Source organism: Marmota monax, unplaced genomic scaffold (genome assembly GCF_021218885.2).
Source record: "Marmota monax isolate L192 unplaced genomic scaffold, Marmota_monax_Labrador192_F-V1.1 WCK01_AAM20220418_F8-fsc00063, whole genome shotgun sequence".
Lineage (NCBI taxonomy): Eukaryota > Metazoa > Chordata > Mammalia > Rodentia > Sciuridae > Marmota > Marmota monax.
The window spans coordinates 10,035,001-10,054,115 of NW_026693726.1; the positions used below are offsets into that span (position 1 = coordinate 10,035,001).

The 19,115-nt window shown below is 38.4% G+C and overlaps 1 protein-coding gene across 1 annotated transcript in view; it reads right to left on the reverse strand.

Moving 5' to 3' along the window:
• The window catches only part of Ttpa (alpha tocopherol transfer protein), a 20,233-nt gene extending 10,077 nt beyond the window's left edge, over positions 1 to 10,156 (reverse strand). Inside the window, exons 1-2 of the mRNA XM_046460560.2 lie at positions 9,543 to 10,156; positions 2,725 to 2,878 (exon numbers count right to left, since the gene is read on the reverse strand). Of these exons, the coding sequence (XP_046316516.1) occupies positions 2,725 to 2,878; positions 9,543 to 9,746 (358 nt within the window). The 5' untranslated portion in view covers positions 9,747 to 10,156. The remainder of the gene's footprint in view (positions 1 to 2,724; positions 2,879 to 9,542) is intronic.
• Positions 10,157 to 19,115: the final 8,959 nt, after the last annotated feature.

The following is a 19,115-nucleotide window of genomic DNA, read 5'->3' on the forward strand; positions in this document are numbered from 1 at the left end:
TTGTGTTGGAAACCAAGTAAAATAAGACTAAACCTGTCCATGAGATTTGGCGAAAACGTCACTGATGTCTTTTTAGCAGATGTGGGAGTGAAACCAGAGCAGTATGGGCTAAGGAATGATTGGAAAGTGTGGATGGTGAACATCCTAGTTTAACAAGTCTGGCTTAGAATAGAAGAGGGAGCTAGGAAGAAAGATGGCTGGGGCAGAGGCTGGGCAGGGTGGGATAGAGGAGGACTTTTTGTATATTTTTAGAGGACTGAACCTTAACAGACCTAAGTATTGATTGGTAACATCTAGTAGCAACAAAAGCCCTAAATATCTAGAAAAAGAAAAGATAATCAGAAGGAGTCTTAGGAGGGTATAATGGGATTACTCTTGCTTTTAAAAACCCTCAGGTTCGTGGTAAGCATTTGAAAAATAAATATAACTCCTTCAGACACTGGGTGATGAGCCAAGTAAAGTTTACAGATCAAAATATTTTCATGACCTAAATTTCTGAGTCAACTAACTTAATAGTCTGAGCCAATGTCAAGTGCTCAGTAGCCACAGGTGGCTGGTGGCTACTATAAAATAATTTCATCATCATAGAAAGTTTGATGAGATAGTGCTGGCTAGTCTTTAAGAAGTACTTATGACCAAAAGAGCATGTTTTCTTTCTCACTACCAAAATGTCATTTTTACTTTTTATTTTGCCCAGGTGGCTCATAAACAGAGAGGGGGTAGGGACAAGAGAGAGAGAGAGAGAGAGAGAGAGAGAGAGAGAGAATGAATTCAGTCAGGCACTGCAGAGCCCAAAACCTTGCTATGAATTTCAGTTTTATGTTCCTGGGAACTCTTAATAGATTTGCCAGATAAAATATAGAACACACAGTTAAAGCTGAATTTATGATAAATATGATATAATTATTTAGCACAACTATGCCCCATGCATACTTCAAAAATATTCTTTATCTGAAATTCAAATATGACTGGGCACCCTATATTCTTATAATATGTAGGTTTCTTTGCTAAATAAAACACGAACACTGGCAACCCTATCCCTGAGGAGTTCAAGGAACTTATGACTGACAAATCATTCAATAGCCTCTGGCACTAGAGGAGACATGAAAGAACAGAAAGGTCATTTTAATGTCTGCTTTATAGATAATGGCTTAACGATTAACTCAGTTTTTTTTTGTTGTTGTTGGTTTTTTTTTTTTTTTTTGACAAACAAGCTGGGACAAAAAATAAATAAAAAGAAAACAGAATAATTCTATTAGATCATCTGATACCCTTTCAAGAATTAAATATAATATCTTTTGCCAGATACCAAGCTTTCATTATAGGCAAGTATCTTATCTCTAAGCGGGCTGAAAATATAAATACATAAAGTTTAATTCTTTAAAGATTTAAAAGTTAGCTGGATATCATAGCACACCTCTCTAGTCCCAGCTACTCTGGCAGGCTGAGGCAGGGGGATGATTGAACCCCTGGGGTTCAAGGCTAGCCCAGGGAGCCCAGAAAGACCCCATCTCAAAAAAGAAAGAAAAAAGAATGAAACTTCTATAAGACGATAATTCATAAAATGCAGTTCACAAAAAGTTGATTTTATTTGTCCTTTCAACTGAGCTATAGAGTTCCCTTTCACCCGGCTTTTAAAATCATACACAGAACTAAAAAGGCAACAGAAGTTGTAGGTCACCAAATGCTGTAGTCTGAATATCTTTGTCCCCCACAAAGAATTTATATGTTGAAATCCTAACTCCCAAGGTCATGATATTAGTGGGGAAGTCTTTGGGAAGCGATCAGGCCATGAGGGTAAGAGACTTCAAAAATGGAATTAGTGCCCTTATGAAAAGAGGCCCAAGAGAGACCTTTGCCCCTGATGTAGAGGTTAGAGTGAAAAAAATGTCTATGAACCAGAAAACAGGGTCTCATCAAAACCAAATCTGCTGATGCCTTTTAGACTTCTTAGCCTTCACAACTGTAAGAAATAACTTGCTATTTTTTAATCCACATAGTCTATGACAGTTTGTTGTAGCAGCTTGAATGGATAAAGCACCCACTCACAAAACTAGGAATGCCTAGTAATTAAAAAGAGAAAACATGAAAATAAAAAGGTGCTAATGGAATAAAGTGTCTGCAACAATTCCCAGGGGTTCTTGATCTCTACTGTACCCTCCTCCATCCAGAGAAATGAGTCCCTTGCTTCTCAGCCCTGGGCATTATTGAACTGGTCATTCACTCACTCATTCCACAAATATTTAATGAGCGCTTTCCATGTACCAGGCCCTATGCTCAGTGCTTGCGACACAGCAATGAACATATCAGACAAAATCTGTGAATACATGTGGCTTATATCTTATAGTTCAGAATTCTTTTTTTTTTCTTTTTATTTCCTACTAAACATTTTTTTGAACACTTTATCTTGAGCACTTTCACTTTTTCCCACTATTGCTCTTCCCATTTTTCTTTTATTTTATACAGTTGACTGTTTGGAAAAGTACAAGTAGGATTTTCACCAAATTCTGTTAATTTTCTCAAAACTGCCAACATTTTCTTATATTTGGTAAATATTAAGACCTAAAGGGACTTAGGTCTGAAAGCTAAAAACATAAATTGAAACCTAAATTTTTAAACACAGACACTAAAACATTCTATTCAGCAATCAATGAAAAATATGAGGAGAGAGGAGGCGAAGGAGGAGAAGGAAGGTGGGGGGAAGAAGAGTTGTGTGTGACTCACCAATTCTGTAAATAAGAACTTTGCTGCCAGTGGGATCCCTGGATCTCAGAACTCCATGGTAGCCAGCCTTCAAAAGTCCAAGGATACTTCCAGGGTGAAGATCTGCGCTTAGTTCTGGACATTCTGCTCTCCATTTATAATAGTTTTTTAGTAACTGAAAAATAAAATTAAAACTGTCCACAGATTGTACACCTGGTAAGCATTTTGTGATAACAGTAGGAAAACCTTGACATTATATGAACCTAGACATCCATTAAATCCAGTATATCTGGATTTTAATCTGGGGTATCTTTTAGCTGAGCATGATAGCATCCATCTATAGAGCCCAAGTTCCCATCATCAAGGGTCTAAGGTAACAGGAGTTTTTCATCAAATAATTTTCAGTCTAGTAATTTTCAGTTGCCACCTAGAGTAGATAGTGTCTAAAGTCAGCTACCAACACGTCTTCCCCTCCTGGTATATACATTCATTCCTTCTAGCAGGCAGTGGGATCTATTTATTTGATTCCCGCCTCCTGTGTGTGAGTTGACCTTACACTTTACTTGGACCAATAGAAATTGGTGGAAATGACACTGCACCAGGTCTTAAAACACCCTGGAACCTTCTGAATTTGTTGTTGTTTTGTTTTTGAGACTCAGACACCATGTAAGATTGTTGAATGAAAACAGTTCACATGGAGAGAAGCCCTGGAGGTTGAGAGGTCATCCTGGTTAGGCTTGCTTAACCAAGTTCCCATCTGGTGTCATGTTCAGCAGAGATGAAGCATCCCCACTGAGCCCTGCCCAAACTAGAGAACACAAATAAATAGTTGTGCTTTAAGGCAAGAAGTTTTGGGATGTTTTATTACTCAGCAGAAGATAACTGAAATACCACCTTTAGTATTAAAAAAAAAGAAGAAGAATAGAGATCAATCAACTGAATTAAGAGAGCCCAAGGAACAGTACACCTGGCTAAAAAAATCTTGGCAAAATATGTTTTTAAGGAATCCGACATTCTTCCCACCCCACCACCTGCCACCCCAAAATAAACACCAGAGATGGCCAATCAACAAATGCACTGTAAAGAATACTAAAGTAAAGGATATATTTAAAAATTATTATATTTTAATTTTCATCTTTATGATTTTCATCCTTCTCAATTTTTCTAAAATAACAATATTTTATTTTCAGTTTAAAGACACCTATTAGCAATGTGGAATCACAGTTAAGGCAAAAAGGAAAAGATAGATTTTATATTTGAAATGCATTAGAATAAAGATGGTAACCATAATCACAAAAAGCAGTAATGATCTGGAGGAGAAACTACAAATAATACAGGAAGTAGAGGTAGAAATTGTGAGCCCTGGAAAGTGTCCCTGGCTGGGAATGGCTGGGGGAGAGAGAGGCTGGCTGGGCCAGAGAGGAGGAGCAAAGTCATCAGCATCACCCGGCCCGCCTCCTCTGATCTTGTCTCCCTCTCTCTGTGTCTCTCTCCCTCTTTTTCATCTCCACATTTAATAAACTCTTCTTAACTTTAAAAGAGAAAAAGAGAGAACATTGCTGAGAGCTAAATGAAACAGAGAGGTAAGGGGGGAAAAAGTCAGTCAGTGTGCCAACCAAGAAATAATTGGTGACCTAAATATCAGTTTCCAAAAGTCGTAAGAACAACAGGCACATTGTAGGTTCTGGTATGTTCATTCTGTTCTAGGAGATGAATTTCCCTTCCTCCTCCTGTCCTCAGGAGCATTAGAAGAGGTATCAACAGCAATTTACAATGCTCATTACTTTTTGAGAGTTTCCTCAGACATATAAGCAGGTCTTTTAATTCTGATTCAAGCAAAATGCTAGAAACAGAATATTAGTAGCTATATAGAAATAAAGCCTTTATTTCCTGAGGAATGATAAAAGTTGTGGCTTTGTTAGAAGTGATCTTTTAGGTAATAGGGGCAGGGTAGTCAGCATATTGGTCTCTGCAGACAGCTGGCTCCCAGGGGATAGAAATATGTGTTGAACAAAAGAATGAATCAATGCATGAATAAATCATGTCCACACACTTGAAAAACTAAGTTCTGTAAAGATGCACAAATCACTTTCATTCCTCTGACACTTAACTTTTGCAAAGTGGAACATCGAAATCCAAACCTTGGATTATTACTCTTCTACTGATAAATGAATTCACTGGTCCAATTAGTGCAAATATTTTACATAAATGCCAAAAATGAACTATTACTGAGCAGTTCTCAAACTACCTTATGTCAACAGTAACAAAAATATGGCTGCAAACGAATATTCATTATTGGAACATGCATGTTTTGTAAAATAAATAAATAAAATAATAGAAGTGAAAAAAATATTTACAGTGTTATGTTTTAACTATACTTTATCATAAAGATTCCTTTTATATTTTTCATGTATTTTCAAACAAAATAATGGTCTTTGTGCCACTCTTACAAGGTCTAATGAAGTAATTTCAAGTCCTCCTACAACTACCTTGAAAGGTAACTTTGGGAAGTTACTGGATTAACTAAGGTCATCAGAGTGGAACCTCCATGGTTGAATACTAATGGCTTTATCAGAGTGGGGAGATCCTGGCCTCTCCAGAGGCTGAGACAGGAGGATTCCGAGTTCAAGGCCAACCTTGGCAACTAAGACCATTAGATGGATAAGAAAATTACGTGATCTGGTAAGTTTCAAAACAGAAATCACATTTAGAGGGAAATTAGCACGGAGAATCCATGGAATTTTGAAAGTTTTAAAATCTTTGGGTAAACTATGAAGATAACTAAAGGATTTTAAAAATCCCATGTCTTAGTTTTATGTTGGTAATAACAATAACAGACTAGGTAAGTGATAAACAGAAGGGGTTTATTGGCTCATAGTTCTGACCCAAGGTCCTAGAAGCCATATTTTCTCATGACCTTCTTGCTGACAGAGTCCCAAGGTGGCACAGGACATCAGATGGCAAGAGACAGCAAGTGTGTGCACTGTGGTCTCTCTCTTGCTGCTGCTACTGGTTTCCCCTCCTCTCTCCTCCTCCTCCTGTTCCTCTTCCTCTTCCTCCTTTTCCCAGGATCATTCGATTTCTAAGCTACATCCCAATCCTCCTTTTAGTTTATTTTCAACAAGTTCTGCCTAAGTTGCCAAGGTTGGCCTCTAATTTGAGATACTCCTGTCAAGGCCTTTGGAGTAGCAGGCTGTCCTGCACTTCTTTTAAGCCATCAGTATGCTGTTGTGGGGACCCCCCTGATGATCTTAGAGAATCTCAATCACTTCCCAAAGGCCTCACCTCCAAACACCATACTCTGATTAAGTTCCTCACAATGGGGTTTAAACTCCAATACAAGTTTTGGAGGGCATAAATTTTACTCAAACTACAACAGCAGAAATCAAAAATAGAACTGGACTATTCACTTGTAAAAGACAGGACTGGACTATTCAATTGTAAAATTCATAAGGATTTGTAAGACAGAGAGCTGAGGATAGTTTTTTTCATTGTTTTTTAAAATATTTTTCAATATTTATTTTTTAGTTGTAGTTGGACACAATATCTTTATTTTATTTATTTTTATGTGGTGTTGAGGATCAAACCCGGGACCTCGCACATGCTAGGCGAGTACTCTATCACTGAGCCACAATCCCAGCCCTTTTTCATTGTTTTAAACCAAAAAGGCTACTACATATATCTGATAGCATAGTCCCTCCTGAGTTCTACCCAACTTCAAATCTCTGCTCCACTTAATCGGTACATTGATTTTTGGCAATTTACTTACTTTTTACACCTCAATTTCTTCTAACATGAAAAAGTAATGCAAATGCTTCTTTAAAATGTACCCAGCATTTCACAAGCATATTAGTTAGCTATGAGGATTACAAGACCTTATTAATTCATTATAACTTCAAATACAAATGCTAGAATAATGAGAAATTTCATCATAACCAGTGTTCTTCTCAAGGTTTCTTCCTACAAAAACTGTAGGGCTTATATATTATGAATATGGAGTTTGAGTTAAATTAACTGCCACTGTGAAGGAAAATTAAAAGCCAGTTTCACATTTTTACTCTTTCCTCTTTCCTTTCCAGTTGGCAGAAAAGTTAAGACAAAGAGGTCACAGACAGAAACTTGATTAGTGTCCAGTGGATTCGGACATAGTCCTACTAGCCAGTTCTTCAAGGGCACAGTGTAATAAAAACCATTCAGTGAAATGAGGAAGACAGAAGAATATCTAAGTCACAGAGGATGAAGTTAAATTTTACTTCTTTTTCTACTTAGACATTACTTCTTAAAAAAACAGCAAAACTAAAAATCAGCCAACACACCATTTTATTATTCATTATCTCCAAACATATATGTTCAATACCTCATTTAAACTGCACTCCTCACAAGAACTAAAACTAAATCTTCATTTTCAGTTGCTGCTGAGTACACATTAGCTTGTTACTCAGGATGTCAGGACACTTGCATAACCATTGAACTTCATGAAAATAAAGAAAACTGTATTCTTACTTTAGTCCTAACAGCAAAATAAATCTCAATAGATCAACCACGCCAACATAAAAAAAAGAGAAGCCATCATTTCTTGGGAAAATTCTGGATTGAAGAGTTTCTAAAACCCAAATGTGGGGGTTGAGGTTGTAGCTCTCAGGTACTCAGCATTCATGAGGCCCTACCTGGGTTCAATTGCCAGCATCAAAAGCAAGAACAAAGAGCAATCAAAAAACAATCAATCAATACATTTGATCACAATAAAAAAAATTAAAGTCTTTCTGAAAGAAAATAGCATAGTAATGTCAAAAGACAAGCATCAAACTAGGACAAAGAACGATTTTCTTTGATACACAGATACTTTGATATACAGATATGAATAAGTAAGACATAAAAATGAACAAATGGCAAACAGGCAATTAAAGTAAAAAATAATTTTTAAAGGTTAGCTGTATTAAAGATTACCCTCAGGGCTGGGGATATAGCTCAGTTGGTAGAGTGCTTGCCTTGCATGACAAGGCCCTGGGTTCAATCCCCAGCACCACACACACAGAAAAAAAATTACCCTCAAAGTGCATGCATACTGTTATAACCATGACAAGCTATTTCTCAGCCAGTCATGGAAGTACACACCTGTAATGTCAGGTACTCCAGAGTCTTTTAATACAAGGCCAGCCTCAACAATTCAGCAAGACCTATCTCAAAATAAAGTTTTTTAAAAGACAGAATGGGAATATCGCTCAGTGGTAAGACACTTGCTTTTATGTGTGAGGTCCTAGCTTCAATACCACAAACAAACAAAATCTCACTATGTAATATGAAAGTGATAAAATTACTGCAAACCCTCTGGAAGGCCATTTGTGATATTCCTCAAGACTGAAAAAATGTACTTCTTATTCCATCCAGCAATTTCCCCACCTAAATTTATTCAATAAGGGTGTGTCCCTATTTATGCACCAGAGGAAGCATGAAGATATACCAGATGCACCATTGATGATGGAAGAAACCACAGAAACCTTGCTTATTGCATCTTGTGTACTCTAGGCAAACAGTTAAGAGTCCAAAAAAGAGAATCACTGAAAGACTGAACAGCGTGCAAGGCAGCACTGGCATCAGTTGGTAAAATCCCATCAGAAAGCAGAGGACTAGTTAATATGTAATATACCCATTTTATGGCATAACAGCAGCTCCAAAATAAGCAAGATGTATGTGTACATGGTCATATGAGAGGACTCCCTTGATAAGTCAGGTAAGAAAGGCAGAACACGCATGCACCTGCTTATGTGAATATAGGCCATGGCTGAAAAGGTAAACCGACAAATGACAGACATGGTCCCTGGGTATTGAGGGTAAAGAAATTTTTTCCTTCAGAAAGTTACTTTTAAAAACTTGTTTTGCACTTTTTGCTATTTTGTATTATCTGCAGTATTTTCACTATTTGCTTTTTTCAATAAAAAATTTTTACTTAAAACAAGGGAAAGAAAAAAAAAAACAACCTCAATGAAGCACATTTAAATTCTGTTCTAGGACTGACTTCCCTGTTCCCAACGTGCAGAACGACATTGAGCAAGGCACTCAGAAAATGGGCTAGATCCCATCCAATTCCTTAGTGCTTACCATGTGCCTGGCACTGTACTGGGCACATCTTGTTCTAACCGTTTAACTGATTAATGTTCAATCCTCACAATCAATCAACAAGATAAGGGTTCTCACCGTTATTTAACAGATAAAGGACAATGAACCCCAAGTAACAAATTCAAGGTCGCATCTCTGATTTCGGTCTTTTCACCACCCTTTCTCTCAAACTGGTGTAACACACTTGGAAACATAAAAGAACCACCCCGTCGTTCCCCTGGGTTCAAAAATATACCGGGCTGCTTTACAGTCTTAACATTTAAATATTACTATTAATAATACTAGTTTGCTAGGGTATGGCTTCGGATCTTCAATTTTACCGGCAATATCATTTTCCTCGCCACACGTAGTTTTTCTGCTCAGATGTGACAATTCTGAGATACCTGCTTCTACTTTCCTATCACAGGATTTCTCCCAGGAAGAGGAAGGCATAAAGTTTCCCCCAAAACTTTACGGGCTCTGGAGACATATCTAGGTCGAATTCCACTGCTTGCCATTACCCCCGAGGGCTCCAACATTTTTTAAGGTTCCCCCTTTGCACTAACTCCAAAAGAACTGGAAGGACCTGCGCGCGATTTCTTGGAAGATCTACACTCGCTGGGAGCGCCCACACTTGGTGCGTTAGGATCCTGTGGGTCCTGCCGACAGCCGGAGCGTCCGCAGGGATCCAGGTGAAGTCACAGACGCACTGCCCGGCTGGCCAGGCGCAGCGCAGCACTTACCCGCCAGGCCAGGTCCAGGTCAAAATCCCGGGCGCGCAGGAATCGAAGTAGAAAGGAATCGGTGAGCGGCAGCGGGGCGAACCAGGTGCCCTCCTCCCGGGCTCGGCGCCGCAGCTCCGCCAGGCTGGGCTGCAGCAGTGGCGAGTGGTCCGGCAGCGCGCTGAGCTGCAGCCCGGTTGGCAGCCCCGACCGCATCTCTGCCATGCCAGTGGCGGCCACCGCCGCTGCCAGGGCGGCGGGGGGGAAAAGCGCCGGCCCCGCGCCACCCTCAGCCCCTCCTCTGTTGGCCGCTGCCCAGCGCACACCCACCCGCGCACAACCCTCCTCGGGCCTTGCCACCAGGCCCGTGGAAGGGTGAGAGCTGCCTCTTAAAGGAATCCCAGTAGTGTCCCCGTGCGGGCTCAACAGGTCTTTAGTAGTTTGAAGTAGTAATTCGAGCCCTTCCTCCTGAGGGAAATCACTGGTGTGTTCAAAGTCAAGAGCACGCTGTCCAAAAGTTACTTGGAAGGTTTAAAAAATCAACTGTCAGAGGACCTTTTGTTCTCCTCCCTCCCTCTTTTTCATTCCTTCCTCCCTGGAATCTTGCAGCTGGAAAGAGTCTTAGAACAACCGACTTAAGGGCCCTGCCGCTCCTGAGTCCTAGTCTTTCCATATGGCGCCTGAAACTGTATTACAACATTGTTTCAAAAATGCAGTTCCACAAAGCCACCATAACAGGCTCCTCCCCTTTCTTCCCTCCCAGTCCAGGGAAACCCTTCTGAATTCTTGGCACCTGGCCCTGCTAGTGTCATATACAAATAAATGCCTAGCAAATGGGGAGATTTTTTTTTTAATGCCATAAACCTATTCTGTTAAACTCCACAACCACTCACCTGCAAGTACGTCTGCAGTTGTACTAGTGTGTCCAGTGGCCTAATATGATAGAATCTATGGGATCTTAGGTAGGGAGCAGGAGGCCTGGAACTGAGGCAGAAATCTGACCAGTTGTTTTTAACAGGCCTTTTCTTGATTTCTGTCTGCTTAAAACTACCCAGGAATTGGCCTGTCTTCCCAATAGGGCATTCATAAAACTAAGTCTTTTTTTTTTTTTTTTTGGTAGTTTTAGATGGACTGAATGCCTTTATTTTATTTGTTTATTTTTATGTGGTGCTGAGGATGGAACCCAGTTCCTCATGCATGCTAGAGAAGTGCTCTGTCGCTGGGGCTACAGCCTCAGCCCCAATTCTTATTGAATGTACAGTATGTGAGAGGAAAATGCTAGATTTGCAAAAACAAAATCAAATCCTTGCCTTTGAGGAGTTCAGAGGATGGTGATGGAAGCTGGCATTTCATTCATTAAAGAAAAACTTAGGCTGGGGGCTGCATTTGTGGCTCAGCAGTAGAGCACTCACCTAGCACATGGGAGGCCCTGGGTTCAATCCTCAGCACCACATAAAAATAAATAAATAAAGGGATTAAAAAAGAAAGAAAGAAAGAAAAAAGAAAAAATGACAGACCTAGGCCTACTGTGGGTGCTGGTGACACTCCTGTGAACAAAACAGACAAAACTCTTGCTTTGGGGAGTTTTTGTTCTTGTGGGGGAGTGGGAGACAATAAAGAAGATAAGTCAGTAAAAATGGTATAAAGATGGCAATACAAGCAGAACAGAAACCAACTGAAGCAGGAAATTAAGTGTCTTCAGTTATCAAACAACTGAGAGAAGGAGGGTATCTGGGATTGAAGGGCTACAGGCTTTGTCTTGGATTCTGAGGGAGGAGATGGAATATCAGTAAAGGAGGTAATCAGAAGCCAGTGAATAAGCTAGCATAAATAAAGAGGGGGATCCCAAGCTTTGGTTTATACTTGGAATGAGAGGAAGTTAATAAAGTAAAGGTTGATAAGTCAATGTGAATAGTGTATGAAAGAATTCTCACTCTGTGGGAGCACAGAGGAAAACCACCTGATTCCCTAGCAGCTTGGCCTGGGGGATGCATTGGGAGCATTTGCTAGGTGAAAGAGAAGGGGAGGACAGGAAGAAAAGTACCATTTGGAACTCTGAATGATTAACAAGACAAGAGAAGCCAGTCTTCTCAAGCAGTTTTAAGTGTTTAAAAGTAATACTGAGAGAGTTCATATAGCATGATTCCTTCTCTTAAAGAAAAAGTTGTTTGTTTTTTTCCAAAAACAACCTCTAACTTGTTTTTAGTAATAGCATCTTCTTCTGGAAATTTAGGTAGAAATTTCAGTAAGATATACCAAAGGCATTATCTAATTAAGTATCCTTTTTAAAAAGTGTACCATAATGTGAATGTGGAATCCAAAGTTGTTATTTATGCACAAAAAATATCAATTGATTGTCATTAAACTTGTTAAAACTAGAGCCAATTTGAGTTCAGATGGTTGTGACAGGTGACTCCTAAATACCACACAAAGAAATGGCAGTGGAAATAGTAGAGACTTATAGTTAGAATGTGAAGTAATTTCAATGTTGGCAGGTAGTCCGCTTGTAAAAAAAAAAAAAAAAAAAAAGAGTACATCATTAAGGGAAAAAAATGGAGAAATGGTGGCGTAGACATACAAGGTGGCACTTTTACATTTAAAATTGATTACTTCTGGTAAATGATGAAGATGTGCTGTCTTTTGACAATGTTTCTTAAATCTATAAAAAAAAAAACTTGGATTCTTGAATTTTCAAAAGATGCTACTCTAGTTCTGTTTTGAAGTGTTTTGAAATTTGTTATGTTCATGTTATACACTGTGAGGGCTCACACTTAGTGAAAACACATATAGGCCACTGGTATAAAGATTTCAAAGGGTAGGTGTAGAGGCCTACACCTATAATTCCAATGGTGGGAGTATCCCAAGTTCAAGGCCAGAATGGACAACTTAGTGAGATTGTGTCGCAAAATAAAAATAAAAAAGGGCTGCGGTATAATTCAGTAATAGAGTGCCCCTGGGTTCAATAGCTAGTATCACACACACACAAAAAAGAAAATAAACAATTCCAAAGGGGTTTCTGGAACTAATGGTATTAGTCAGGGTTCTCTAGAGGAATAGAACCAATGGAATATACATATAAGAGGCAGTTTATGGGGCTGGGGATGTGGCTCAAGCGGTAGCATGCTCGCTTGGCGTGCGTGCGGCCCGGGTTCGATCCTCAGCGCCACATACAAAGATGTTGTGTCCGCCGAAAACTAAAAAAATAAATATTAAAAAATTCTCTCTCTCTCTCCCTCTCTCTCTCTCTCACACACACTCTCTCTTAAAAAAAAAAATAGAGGCAGTTTATTAGACTGGTCTACCCAGACAGAGGCTGGATGGTCCCACAATGGCCATCTATGGTCTGCAGAGCTAAGGAAACTGGAAGATGCTCACTCCACAAAACAGGAGCCACAGAAAAAGAGGGACAAATGATGTTGCCCCAGTCCAAAGTTAAATGCCATGAAGCTTCCTGGAGAATCACTGGTGTGAGTCTGAGTTCAAAGGCTGAAGAATTGGTAATTTTATGTCTGAAGTTGATAGCAGCAGCGAAAAACATATCCACTCAAGAAGAATCAAGCTTGCATGAGATTTATCCTCTTCCATTTATTGTTCCCTCTGAGCCTCTAGACTATTGGAGAGTGCTACCCACATTCAGGTTTAAGTTCATTATCCCACATGCCAATCATCTCTGGAAATACCCCTTACAGACACACTCAAAAGTGTACTTCACCAGTTTTTGAGGCAGTTCAGTCAAACCAACAACCAAGATTAACCATCCAAAATTTTATCAAGAAATAAAAGCAAAAATGTAAGGAAAAATTAGTTCAAAATATTTGCAACTAGCTTACAAGTGTCTCTAAAATTATTTAATGATTAATTATTCATCCACACATAATAATTTATAACAATCAATTTATATGCTTTCAGATCCCTAGAAAAGACATAAATAAATATTTATTTATAAAAGATAACATTTTCAAAAAATAGTAAAATTATGAACATGTGTTAAAGATTTTGTTCCATTCATAAGGAGGAAACCAGGCAGGTGTTATGCCAACTTCAAAGAATAAATTTTAAAAAGTACACTTTTATATGGAGCAAAGAATGTTGAAATAAATGTGCCAATGGAAACAAAATGAACTGCTTCCCCAGTGAGAGAGGAAGATCTGCCCAAGCAGGACAGAATTTGCATGTTCTTAAACAGGAATTATTTGCCCCCTTGCCACCAGTTATCTACAATTTGTAGAGTTGTGAAATAACTTGATTAGAATCACAATCCAATAACCCCAGAAGTGTCATCTAGTATCTACATAATGCATAATTTTGCACTGAAACACAAATTTTACCCTCTATCCCTTGGGAAACCTTATTTTTAAAGTTTTAACAAATATATTTATCATGAAAATGTTCAACATAGGTAGAAAGAATAATAACAAATACCAGTGTACAGCCTGCTTCAGCAAGGAATGCTATTTTGCCAATCTCATTTCTCTCTCCTACTTTGTTTTTTCTTCTAAAACTTTATTAGTGCACTACAGTTATATGTAAAAGTGGGATTTGTTGTTACACATTCATACAGGCATAATACATGCATATAATAGAATATTATTTGATCAATTTTTTCACCAGAACCTCCTCTTTCCCTCCCCTTGATTTCCTTTTCTACTGTACTGGCCTCCCTTCAATTTTCATGAGACTACTTTTTTAATAAGTTGAAATATTTTAAAGAAATAGCATAGAGCTTATAATTTTTCTGGTAAATACAACAAAAATGCATTTTTAATTGTTTTGGTAAACAATGAGGATTATCACTAAAAAACCCTTTTGTATACTTTAGAAAAATGTAAGTTTTCTAATATCATCTAATGCCCAGGTTATATTGATATACCTCTAATTGTCTAAAAAAAAAATCTCTTAAATTGTTTAAGAAGTAAGAACCACCTAAAGTGCAAAAATAACTGAAAACAGGAGCAGACCTCACAGATCAGCAGCCCCTTTTATCCAATAGTGGAGTCAACTGGTCAGGCATTGGAGGGGCTCACTTTCTCAGTAGAAAATGGCTCTGGGTTATAGGAGCAGTCTGTGCTTCTGTAGGTTACAATGTGGGATGACTTAATCATTGGAGACTTTGGCAAGATGTGCCAGTTTGGGCAGTCAGGAAAAGGTTGTAAAAATTTTGAAACTCATTATTACTGGGAAAGGATGGAGGGTCCAGAATTCAACACTTAGTGCTTATCTTTCTCTTTTGGGATCATTGTATTGTCACTTGGACAGGATTAATGTGTGGCTTCATTGTCACTGGAAAAGGATTTATTGGGGAAGGATCAGTGGTTTGCCTTCTTCCTCCCTCCCTCTTCCTGGGTCACACTGTATTGGGGATTGTCATCTTCCATATTCTTCAGTCCATTCACTGGATTTTTTGTTATGCTTAAATGTGAAGAAAAGTCCCCCCCTCTCAATTATTTATGCTACTAATTCTTTGGAGTAACCAAGTCAATTTTCCTTTGGATTTACCATATTCTGAGTTCATCTGATTGCTTTTTCTTGGTATCATTAAAGATTCCTCTTTCCCTTTATTTCTGGTAAGCAGTAGTTAGATCTAGTGGGTTTATTAAGTTCAATTACTCTAACAAGAGTGTTTCATGATGTGACTCATTTTGAGTCACAGGAGGAGGTATGTGCTACCTTTGTTCACCCACCATGTTAGTATGCTAATAAGATGGTTTGGCCTAGGCATCTTTACCATGATCCATGCATTTTAAAGTTTTCTTTTGCCCTTTACCGAAAGGTATGTCCGTTTTGTTGATGGGGGTTGTAAAATGGTCATTTTCTGACTCTTATTTTCTCATTTATTAGAATCTTTCTCAATATAAGAACTTTCTTTTACCAACTATTTTGTTAATGTGAAATCCAGTTTTAACTGAAAATGTAAGATGAATGTTTGATTGTTTTCATTAGCTAGTTGGCAATATTTACTAGTGTTGAAAATATTCGCTCCTACATATATGTACATGCGATCATACATATAACATATGTTCCATCTGTTGGAGAAAAATGCACTATATATGTTATCAGGTGATTGCTTCCTCAATTCTTGTCTTCTCCTAAGAAAGATCTTAGTTGGGAGACATAGATAGAAAAAGCTTTGTAAAGGACTTATTTAGGAAGTGAAAGTACACTTCAGGGAACATGGAGTTGGCCAGTCCGAGAGAAAAAGCAGTCTGGAATTTTCCATGTGGTGGGTTTTTATATTTGGTCTTGGAAACCTCCCTCCTCATGTATTATGTATTTGGGGCAGTTACTGCAGTTTCCCAGAATGGCTTAGTCCATCTGCACTGATTTTTTACCATGTTGGAAAATTTCTCGTCAGTCCCTAAGAGAACCCTACAAGGTGATCAGGGGGGTTAAAACCACAATGTACATGATTTTGTAATGGACCCAGGATCACCCAAAGGACAGTGCCTCAGTTCTTTGCAAATGTCCCAAAGTTGGTAAGTCCTTTAAGCTGGTTATACCTGATTTATTTAGATTTAAGATGGTAGTAGCTGACTTTGAAGGATTAGGATAATGAGCAGGGTTTTCCATCACCCAGGGTGAAGTGATCTTCATCATTCAAGATGGAGTGCGTCCTGTTCATTCACCATCCCCCTACCCGTGTTCATCCATCTACTTACTCTTATACATATATCACAGATTCAACAAAAGACATGCAGAAAGAATAGGAGCTCTATTTGTAGTATTCCAAATTGGAATGAGAAAAAGGGTCCATAAATAGTAAAAAAGAAAAATTGTGGTATTGTGACAGAGTAAGGCTATCTGAGGAGCCTAAGCCACCATAGATCTCCTTGCTCACCAGTTCTTACAATCATGCCAGAAAGATTTCAGATGAGTTGCTCAAAGTGGCGGGCATAAGTTTATTAGAAGGGATAGGAAAGGGTCAAAGGGGAGACACTCAAGGGAAAGAGGGGAGAGATCAGAGAGGAGAGGATTGGCATGCACCTCCTGTCTTCCAGATTTATAAAGGGTTCCAGGGAAGTTTCAGGATAGTCCTACTTAGATCTACCTCTCTTGACTTGCAGGATTGCTTCAGATGTTCCAAGTCCCCATGCACATGGTATTGTCCCATGGAGGGGAGATTTTAATATTATAATGACATTTTAGAGATCCAAGGCAATTCTGGGTCATTTTGGCCTATGCTGACCAGTTCTGGTTGGAACTTATTTTTTTTTAATATTTATTTCTTTTAGTTGTACACAGTACCTTTGTTTTTTATTTATTTATTTTTATGTGGTGCCGAGGATCGAACCAGGGTCCTCGCAGGTGCTAGGTGAGTGCTCTACCGCTAAGCCACAACCCCAGCCCCACACCCCAACTTATTTTTACAGATTTTATGGTTGTTGGCTTTGCTTTTAATTATCCTGTCTCCTTGAGTCCTGGGAATGTGGGTTTGTATAAAGGTTACAAAAATCACCCTTCAGGGTAGTGTGTTCTTCTTATCAGTCAGGAAGAGTCTTTTGGTATGCATTTCTCCTACAGATAACAAATTATTTGCTAATGAATGCAACATATCCTGTCAGGCATGGCCACTTACCATGCGTTCATACAGTTTTTTCTAAATCAAACCTTAAGATTGTTGTGTTTTTCTAACTTTGGGTTTTATATTTTTATCTTTGTAATATTATACTGACAATCATATTGCCTTGTAATAGTGATACAATTACTCATTTGCTTTAATCCTGCAACTTAGATATACTTCTAGCAATCCACTAAAAATAAGATTACTGAATGCTATTAGAGATTTTTTTGTGGCATTTTTTTTCTTAGAATGTATGTAGGTAAAACTTTTCTGGATTTGTCCAGTGTTACTATAAAGAAGAGTTTCAGTCCCCAAGAAACATCTTCACAGATCCTGAGAATTCGTTGTAGCCTATGTTTAGTTGTTATGGTTCAGATATGAGGTATCCCCAAAAAGTTCATGTGTGAGACAATTCAAGAAAATTTAGAGGTGAAATGATTGGGTTATGAGAGCCTTAACCTCATCAGTGTGTTAATCTGCTTGGATGGATTAACTCGGTGGTATCTGTAGGCAGGTAGGATGTGGCTGGGGGAGGGTCACAGGGATATATATTTGGTCCCTGGTAAGCAGAGTTTCTGTCTGCTTCCTAATGACCATGTCCACCACATCCCTGCATATGATGTTCTTACCTCGGGCCCAGAGCAATGGAGCTAGCCATTTATGGACTGAGACCTCTGAAATTGTGTCAAATAAACTTTTTCTCCTCTATAAAAAAGCTGACTAAAACACTATAATGGCTCTCACCTGAGAAAATAGTAGAACTATTCTCATCTCCTGGAGAGAGCCATGTGGTTACAGCTTAGTCCTTAGGTTAAGTCTCGCTGGTGCCAAAATGACTAGGATGGATATTCTTGTAGGAATTTACATCTCAAGGAAGAATGAAGTCTGTGAACTATATGAAATCTCTAGACAGTAAAAGCTGAGAACCAAAAAGAAGTAGACATCTGTCTCCTGAAGAGATTTTATTTATATACCAAAGGCATGGAGGTAAGTAAAGAGACCCTTTTAGTGGGAAAGGGAGACAGCTGATTCTTTCCCTTTATAAACGGAGAAAAATAATTTTTCCTCAATCCCTCTCCACTGGGCATATTTTGCCACTCATGTAGGAACATTTTCCTTTAACTCCATTAAATCACCCTGGGGTCCAGAACAAGTAAATTCAAAGGTGTTAACCCACTTTTCACTTACTGTAAGGTGTGTGATAAAAACTTTGTCTCTGAAAACTTCACATGCACAGTCAAAATAAAATTAATGAAAATGAAGATTAGAAATTCAAAAATATCTTATCAAGGATATATATTCAAAATTTAAATTCAGGGTATGATGCTATGAGCCTACAGTTCCAGCTGAGGTGGAACTATCGCTGGAACTCAGGTAGTGAAGACTTGTCTGGACAACATAGTAAAACCCCATGTTTTTTTTTTAATTGGTTGTTCAAAACATTACAAAACTCTTGACATATCATATTTCATACATTAGATTCAAGTGGGTTATGAACTCCCATTTTTACCCCAAAACCCCATCTTTAAAATTTTTTAGGGCTGGAGATATAGCTCAGTTGGTACAATTTAATACATAAGTTTATTGTTTCCCTTGTCTTTTTAAGGAAATTTTGTTTTAATTTTTAAGTATGTGATATAAAACATTAACTGATTTCAGAGTTTAAAAAAAAAGATATAGAGTTGTATTTTCCTTTGAATAAGATAGATAGTACAGAAATTGGAGTAAAGGGCCCTCCAAAAAGGTTTTTTCTTTCTTTTTTTTTTTTAATGTAAAGGCTACTCCATACAATTAACCTGTAGAAACATTCCAAGCATTCCAACAAACCCTTTGTCCCAGAAAGACAGAAAAAGTACCCTTTTTCCAGGAAAATGAAAGTTGGGGTTAACCTGAACAGAAACTATAGGAAAGTTGCTAAAAAGAGCACAATCAGAAGAACATGAGCTAAACTAATAGCCTTAAGCTTTTCTGATACCTGTTTACCATAGATTTTGACTCATGACTCTACCTGGTAACTATATTAATCCCTAGACCAG